The 9,027-nt window shown below is 40.2% G+C and overlaps 1 protein-coding gene across 1 annotated transcript; it reads right to left on the bottom strand.

The window, feature by feature from the left end:
- Positions 1-533: 533 nt before the first annotated feature.
- LRRD1 (leucine-rich repeats and death domain containing 1) lies at positions 534-8,261 on the bottom strand. Its single transcript, XM_015408631.1, has 5 exons — positions 6,249-8,261; positions 4,714-4,912; positions 3,619-3,780; positions 888-1,008; positions 534-714 (listed from the first exon to the last, which is right to left on the bottom strand). Exons 1-5 carry the CDS (start codon positions 8,259-8,261, stop codon positions 534-536), a joined length of 2,676 nt encoding a protein of 891 aa, XP_015264117.1.
- Positions 8,262-9,027: the final 766 nt, after the last annotated feature.

The following is a 9,027-nucleotide window of genomic DNA, read 5'->3' as shown; positions in this document are numbered from 1 at the left end:
TCACATAAAGCCTGCTGGGTGACCTTGGGCCAGTCACAGTTTCTCTCATAACTTTCTCAGCCCCACCTACCTTACAAGGTGCCTGTTGTGGGGAGAGGAAGGGAAGGCGATTGTAAGTCATTTTGAGACTCCTTAGGGTAGAGAAAAGCTGGGTATAAAAACCAGTTCTTCTCTTCTCTTGTAGCAGTCATTTGGTAATTGCACCCACCACACCCAGTGTCAGAATTCCAAGGAATTCTGCGGGCTCAGAAAGTTTGGGGACCCCAGCACAAGGAGTTGACGACACACAAGACAAGACGGGTGTAAGCAATCAGAAATCTCTTGCAATGTAGACAAAGGGCAGGCATTACTACTGCAGTCATATATTCTAATCAGGTAAGTATTTCATGTACCTTCATTCAGTCAGAAACAGAAGTATATTAACTTTAAAAGACCCATTCGGATTCCACAAGCAATAAGCACTTAATATGTATTCCTTTATTCCGTTAATGGCACAAACCAATTGAGTTGAAAATAAAAGTTTTATTCACTATTCAGAACTTCACTAGTCTGGAACAAAGTTTTAAAGCTTTTGCTTTGTTGGTCAGATAATATAGACCTGTCATGGTTAATACTCTGATCAGCTGGTCTGTCATGGCAGCAGGCGACAAAGCTTCATTTTCAGTTTTCCAGTGGTCCAGTGCCTGTGTGACTTTCTCTTCTACTGTAATAGATCTAATGGAAAAACAGACAGACAAAATACTTGGCTAAAGCAGTGGGTTTAGATAGATTTTATTCCAAACTGAAGTAAACTATATCTAATGACACTACAATATATTAAAAATACAGCCAAATGAAAGCAATTCAAAATATCCTATGGAAAAAGGCATGTTGAACATCTCACTAACCTGTTGTTTTCAATAGATTTGTATACATCATTTTTAAGTTGCAGTCTTTGGCAAAAAAATTCAAAATTTTCAAAGGATATATTGCTAGCAATGATCTTCAATACGCTCTGCAGGATCTTATCTAGAAGAAACACATTGCAAATATTACAGGATAGTATATTTCAGTAATAAAATTTATGAAGTGTTGAAAAAGAATTCTAAGCAGTGTGGCTCTTAAAAATGTTGGGACAATATATGTTTTAAATATAGACAATGACATAAAGCTAGAAGCTAAAATTCAGTTTCCTTAATATTTCCAGAAATGTACATAGCTAGCAGTTACTATCACAGTAATCCATGTAATGGTCACCTCCAGACTGGACTACTGTAACTCGCTTTATGCTGGCCTACCCTTGAGACTAACCCAGAAACTCCAACTGGTCTAGAATGAGGCAGCGTGGGCCCTGATGGGAACATCATGAACAGCTCATATTCATCCTGTACTGCATCAGCTGCACTGGCTCCCAGTGGAGTACCAAGTCAGGTTCAAGGTTTTGGCATTGACCTTCAAGACTTTGAGTGTTCTGGAACCCATGTATCTTCAGGACCACCTCCTCTGGCATGTCCCCTGAAGAGCTTTACGGTCCTCTGGGAACAACTTACTGGTGATCCCCAGCCCAAAAGATATCTGGCTGTCCTCGACCAGAGCCAGGGTGGAACTGTCTGCCAAATAACATCTGCACCCTGTGGGACCGAATGCAGTTCTGCAGGGTGCACAAGGCAAAGATGTTCCACTGAGCTTCCAGCTGAGGGCAGCAATGGGCACCATCTGTCTGACACTCTTCCCCCCCCCTTCATCTTGCTCCCTCCCTATCTCTACTGCGAGACAGTAACATAATTCTGGAACTGAAGTTTTAGTGCCATCAGAGACTGTTTTAGTTATTGAGTTATCGGCACTGTTTTTAATGTACACTTTTTACTGTTGTTCACCTGAGCACAAACTTCACTACAAACATTCTCCTAGAAGATTTTAGGTGGTCACTTGGAAAAAAAATTGCTTGTGGTCTACTGTTTTATACCGATACTGATGAAAGGCATTTTCTTTCCCGGAATCCATTTGATGCATATGCTTCTGCTATTCTAGTATATGAGGAGACAAAGAACGAATAGCGGTGTCATGTATAGAGATGCAAGAAAGGCCCAAATAAGGGCTCCCACAATAGTGAGAAGGCCAAACAAAGTGTTCAGCAGTCCCCTCAGGATGGTGAGATATTCATGTTCCATGGCTACAACAGCGCAGCAGAACTTGAATAGGGAGAGCCTGTATCCAAGTTTCAGCGATAGCAAAATCTCTTCAGGAGAAGAGGACTCCTCAGGAGAAGAGAAGCCTCGTGTAATCAGCCTTGAGTTAACAGAAGCTGACCAGCAGAAGAATGAACTGCAGGTTTGTCAAGATTCACAGCCAAAAGCTGGTGCAGAGCCACCAAGACCTTCCAGCCCTGATTCAGCAGGTGAACCTCTGTTGGTCATTCCCAGCCCACCAATATCACCCACACCCTTAGAGCACCACAGACAGAGGCTGATAGCAGAGCTACAGACAAGATGACAAAGTGCACTCCTCCTGGCCTGACAGCAGCTGCTTGCTGATAACAACAATGAGTAGCTGATAAAAAAGATGAGCACGTTTGGTGTGGTGGTTAGGAGCACGGACTCCAATCTTGGAGAACTGGGTTTGATTCCCCACTTCTCCACACACAGTAGCTAGTGTGACCTTGTGTCAGTCACAAGTTCTTTCAGAGCTGTTCTCTCAAGAGCATTTCGCGGAAGAGCTCTCTCAGCCCCACCTTCCTCACAGGATGTCTGTTGTAGGGAAGGGAAGGAAAAGGAAATTGTAAGCTGCTCTGAGACTCCAAGAGAAGGGCGGGTATCTGGGATGGTCGTCCTCTTCCACTGAGCGTGCAGCTTTGGGAGGGACGCACTTGGAGCAGTGAGGGAGGTAGGGGACACCAGCCTAGCCAGCCAGATCAGCCGAATCAACCCTGGCGATCAATGGGGTGACAGATGTCGCAGCCAGATCGCCCTCACATCCGTGAAGGGCGGGTATAAATCCAATCTCTTCTACTTCTTTTTCTACTAGCTGCAGGATTACGTCTGATCAATTGGTTGTAAGCATGACCCTTAGGCATGGGCTGTAAAACCAGCCAAGAAAGGCTGTTAGGTGTGGACGCAGCGTGTATGATAGATGCTAAGCCACTGACACTGCCTTGCCTCTGGCCTTGGACCGAATAACTCTGCTTTGGACTGAACTACTCTGCCTTGCCTGACTTCTGGACCTCTGACCTTGTACTGAACGACTCTGTTTTGCCTGACTCCTGGACCCCCAAACTTGGACTGAACGACTCTGTTTTGCCTGACTCCTGGGCCCGTGAACTTGGACTGAATGACTCTGACTTGCTTGACTTCTGGCACCTGTTACTTGGAACCTGCAAGACAGTACACTGTAGCTTACTGACAGGTGTATAAGGAGAGTGTGAGCTGCGGGCCCCAGCATGAGACGACTGATCCATGAATTTGTGAGAACATATGAGAATGTAAAGTTGATGTGTCACAGAACAAGGCTGAATAACTGAGGAAGTGTTGCCATGTCTAAGATTTGACAGCTCTCAGGTATGGTTAACAGAAAATTATAAATAAAAAAAATATTAGGAGTGTCAGAATCTATGAAAAGTAATCAAACTTACTCTTAACTTACCATCTCTTTCATCCGCACATTGTAAGTAGCGTGTAATGGTGAGTATTTGTTTTCCTTTACAGACTTCCAGTGGAGGTCGAACCAGAGGATTTCCATCAAAATCTATATCTTTCAAGGACTGAAGAAAGTGCAGATCACTTGGCAAAGCTAGAATCTTATTGTCTGCCAAAACAAGTACACACAATTACATCAGTGTTCTGTTCATCTCTTTGGTCACAAATAAGCATCTGAAACCAGCTATGAAAGAAGTCTTTGGTAAGAAGTTGCAGGGCAATGTGTGGATAACTTCTTTGATTGTTTTCCTCTGTTGTGCAGTGTCCATTGTTACAAGGGCTGGCTACCTCCAGGTTTGCAGAAAAATCTGATTTTTTAAAAGTTGGTGTAAACCCCACCACCACTCAGGTTGCCAGCTCTGAGCTGGGAAGTACCTAGAGATTTGGGGGGGGGGAGGCTGAGGAGGGTGGGCTTTTGGGAAGGGGAGGGACTTCAGTGGGGTATAATACCATGAAGGCCACCTTCCAAAGTGGCCATTTTCTCCAGGTGAACCGATCTCTGTCACCTGGAGATCAGTCGTAAACCCCACGAGATCTCCAGCCACCACCTGTAGTTTGGCCACCCTAACCCACCACTAAGTTAAAAAAATACAGAGTTTCAGTGCCATATGGAAAAGGAGAAGGTTAAGGGGGAGGAAAGCAGAGGTGGACCCAGCAGGAAAGAGGTAACAAAAGTAGAGCTGGAGGGGAAGGCCAGGCAGGTAGGAAATAGTTTATTCCACCCTAGTGAGTACCTCTTCCTTAAATATACTGAGAGGTAGCCTACCTTAGGCTGAAGGAAGTTCCTCCGTTGTAAGAAGCAGCCCTCCATGTTAAATGGCTGTTCCATAGGAAGAAGTTTGCTAAGTAGACTGGTAGGATACAGGTCAATAGATTTTCACTGGATAGATGGCAAAACCGAATCTAACCTATCTGAAGGAGGGAGATTAATCCAGATGCTCTTTTCCCCTTTATATGTTTTGTTACCTGGAAGCAACCCTGTATGTGTTGTCCATTAGTGTGTATTATCATTGGCTGACTATATATATTGACAGATGCTCACCTCTCAAATTCAGGCGCTGTAAACTGTAGAGTGAAGAAAAACTTTTGGGAAGCTTTGTTAAACAGTTGTCATTTGCTGTTAAGGTGAACAAAGTTTTAATCTCCCCTAATCCTTCTGGCAATTCCTTTAATTCGTTATGAGATACATCAAGTTCTTTCAAGGAACTCAGCTCAGATATCTTTTCTGGAAGTTGGCTTAACTGAGAATAGAAAGGACAGTGTTTATGCAGAAGTCCATCAACCCTTAACCAATATCAGATCCTGGACCTGTCATATTTGTAAGTCATCCGGGGGAGCATACATGTCTGCTGCCTCAGGATTAAAGATAGGAAAGATAGGGAAAAAAAATTTTTTTATTCTGTTTTCACTTATTATGTTATTCCTCCAACCTTTTTAATTGCAAAGGAATAATACCCTGTATTTCTTTCTTTGCCAACTGAAAATTTACTTTAGCTCTTTTCTTGAAATATCATTGGCTGTTTCCACATGGATGTTTTGCTCTGTCTTCAGTTCCTTAAGAAGCACTGATTTGGAGAGCACCCACATGATGCTGTTTGTCCTGCTTCTTTGTTTTCCCTGCTTTGGTCTCTTTCCCAAGCCTGGTTTGGTATGACTGTTTGTTAGCCGCCCTGAGCCGCTGGGTAGGGCGGGATATAAATCCCAAAATAATAACATAATTTTTTTTTCTGGAAAGATCGCACCTTTGGACATTGTGTAAAGGGGATGGTGAGCATTTTTGCAGGTCCTGCTCTAATTGGTACCAACTCCCATGGTCACCATTGTAATCTATTGCAATATTGTACTCATTCCTCATCTTTCAGTTTTAACAAAATTAAGTCTCTAGCCCTTTTTCTTGTAGAGTTATAAGGCAAACTAGAAATAAGGCCCGTTGTGGAAATAAATACAACGGGATCTAGAAAGAGGCTCTGGGAGAGTGCTCTGGCTTTGGGTAAACAGTGTCAGTCTGCTTTTAAAACATGAACCTGCACACCACCAGAATACAGCAGATTCCATATGCAACTGAACTTCCAACTGCCTTGCGGGGGGGGGGGTTGAGGTGAGGAATGGAGTGAGGTCCAATCAGCTTCCATATGCAAAAGACCAGGTTGTCGCAACAGTTGTGGTGTGGGCAGGACCCGGGCTTTGCCTTCTGATTGGTGGCGATATATGCTGAGGAACAGTGCCGTCAGCCATACACTAAGGGAGTGCATTTTAGAATTAGAACTTTGGCACCCACTATTCAATTATATATAAGGAGGGATGTGCAGGCTGTATAATTGTAACGGTTTTAATGTCTTTGTGTGCTGTGGCTTATACCTGCTTTTGTAAGTCATCTTGAGCTCTCATTTGACAATGGGAAAAGTGCAGTAGAACTATTCTAATAAATAAATAATGTCAAATTTAACTACTTAAATTATTTTTATGCTTTTATAAATGCAAACTTGGTTACTCTTTTTTATTTTGAACTAAAATATGATTATAAATATGAAGGTATGTACAGCAGATAATTTTATAAATATAAAAGTAGCACCTTACCTTTAATCCATTTTTTTGGCACAGTATTAGCTTCTCCAGTAATGAAAGTTGGCATATTTCATTTGGAAATGATACAAGGTAATTGTTTGACAAATTTAAGTCTTTTAGCTCTTGCAACTGACAAACCTCTGAAGGTATGATCTTGATCTGATTTTCTGAAAGATCAAGACTCTTAAGATGGTTAAGAGCACATATCTCACTGGGAAACAAAACAAATTTGTTATGGTGTAAGAGCAGAACTCGAAGAGACTTCATATATTTCACATGTATTGGGATACTACTTATTGAATTGTTACTTAAGTCTAAGTAGCTCAGGTTGGTAAGAGTGCATAAGTGTATGGAAAATGAGGGCAATTTGTTCTGACTTAGATTTAGATACTGCAGGATTGTAATGAATTTAATTTCAGGAATTATTTCAGAAATATAATTTCCACTGAGATTTAAATGTTTAAGAGCAGCCAGTGCACACAATCCAACTGGAAACAGAGCCAATTTGTTGTAACTTATGTCAACTCTAGTAATTTCTGTACAACTTTTTATTTCAACTGGAATGTACATTAATGAATTTCCTGATGCTTCTATAACTGAGAGAGATTTAAAGAATGCTATTTGTTCATCTAAGTAGATCAGTTTATTTCTGTTTATGCTAATTTCCCTTAGATATCTTAGCTTGTGCAGATCGCTGGGTAGCTCTTTTAGCTGATTGTCATTAAGGATCAGACGTTCCAGCATGGTACAACTACAAAGATTATCTGGAATGCTTTTCAATAAATTTTTGGCAAGATTGAGATTTTGGAGTTTTTGCAAGCTCTCTACCTTATCTGAAAGACTTTCCAACTGGTTATCTTTTAAGCTCAGTTTTTCTAAATTGATCAATTGAAAAAGCTGTACAGGCAGAAATATAAGCTTGTTGTGCTTCAGTGAAAGTTCTTTTAACATTTTAAGTTCCTTAATTTCCTTTGGTAAACTTTTGATCTGATTTTTTGACAAACTGAGTTTACTTAGATTCGGAAGATAGCACAGAACCTTTGGGAATATTGAAATACAACTGGATTCCAAGCAAAGCACAGTCAATTTTTTCATGCTAATGATACTCTCTGGCAAAGTTAATTTGTTCCCACTGAGATCTAAAATTTCCAGTCTTACAAGACTTTCCAATGAAGAAGGGAACTCCTCAAAGTTGTTATGGCTGATCAAAAGGCACCTGAGATTCTTCAGTCTTGAAAATTCATAGGGAAGACATGATATTTGGTTGTGACTGATGTTTAGCGTTCTTAAGTCTTGAAGTCGGGAAATTTGTGGAGGTAATGATGTTAACTGATTTCCTTCCATGGATAATATGTCTAGGTTTGTCAGTGTACCTATTGCTTTTGGAATTATTTTTATTTCATTGTGGTTTAATTGCAAGTATTTTAACCCTTTGATATCAAAAATTCCTGTAGGAATTTCCGTCAGTCCTTTAGCATTTAACTGAACTGTGTAATCATCCAGCATCAATTCAGAAAGCATATCTATTGATACCTTTTCAGTTGGTTTAGCATTCTCGATAGATTGTAGTAAGGTTTTTCTCACTTGCCCTTCAAAAAAATCAGAAGGGATTTCACATAATCCTTCAGCATACATATAAGCCATGAGATCAGTATCCTTTGTTTCAGGCATTGAAGTAACTGGAATCTTTTGTGATATTTCAAGTTTCTTTGGAGAGTGCAGAGTATTTTCTTCTGAATCTCTTTGAGAAACCTCATGAGCACTTTCCAATAGATCTGTAAGGTTCTTCAGGAATTCGCCTGACTTTTGTTCCTGCTGTCTGCTGCTTGAGGAACTCTCTGCCATTTCAGAACTTGTCCCTGATTGTAATATATCTGGATTTGTGTGCATCTCAGGAACTTCTGAGATTTTGCCCATTTCATTAGCATTAGAACCAGCTCCTTGGCTTTCAGAAATCTGAGAGATTTCCTCCTCATCCTTTGAAATTGAAGTGGCGTTCCATTCCTCTTCTTTTTCACCAGACATACTTTCCAAAATAATTTTTACTAATTAGGTTGACAGGTACGACTCTGTACTTTCCAGTATTTTTTGAATTTGAAAAATACAAAAAACAAAAACAAAATAAAAATGTATGGAGTGGATTTAATTAAACTAAACATAAATAATTTAATTATTATTAAACCAAACTCAGTATTAGCAAAACTAATATAATATTTGATTTAATTCATGACAAAGTATGCCAAAAGTTGAACTGGTATTCTAAAAACTGCTACATTTAAGGATTAGAGAAACTAATTTACAACACAAGTTAATCATAATAAGTTTTTTCAAAAACAACTAATATACATATTTGAAAACCTAAAGCATTAGCATCTTTTAAAAATGTCGATGAAATTCCCTTGTAGTTATCACTAAATTAAGTTGCCTGATTCCTGTATCGTGGGTTGAAAGGCAAGCTATTTGTCTGAAGAGCTCTACTTAGATTCCGTTTTGTTTATAGATCTCATTCCATTTTAATGTTAAACTTGTGATAAGCAGCACATTTCCTTCACATCACTCTCACCTCATAGAATTTGTAACTGCCAGTGCATTTGAAGTGAAAGTTCCAACCTGGCACAACCCTTATTGGCTGATTTGACATGACCAGTCCAGTTCTGTTTTGCTTAAGTATAGCAGCCTTGAGAATACCACTTCAGCTTGTGAGCATATTTTTGTCAGGTATTACGTCAAACAGTTTCTCTGCTTGGCTAGTAATTAACTGATGGGCACACAGCGTAGACTGATATAAATT

This window comes from Gekko japonicus, unplaced genomic scaffold (assembly GCF_001447785.1).
Source record: "Gekko japonicus isolate JY-2015 unplaced genomic scaffold, Gekko_japonicus_V1.1 scaffold1868, whole genome shotgun sequence".
In the NCBI taxonomy this organism is placed as follows: Eukaryota; Metazoa; Chordata; class Lepidosauria; order Squamata; family Gekkonidae; genus Gekko; species Gekko japonicus.
The sequence above is the reverse complement of the archived record's forward strand: the minus strand, read 5'-3'. Positions and strand labels throughout refer to the sequence as shown.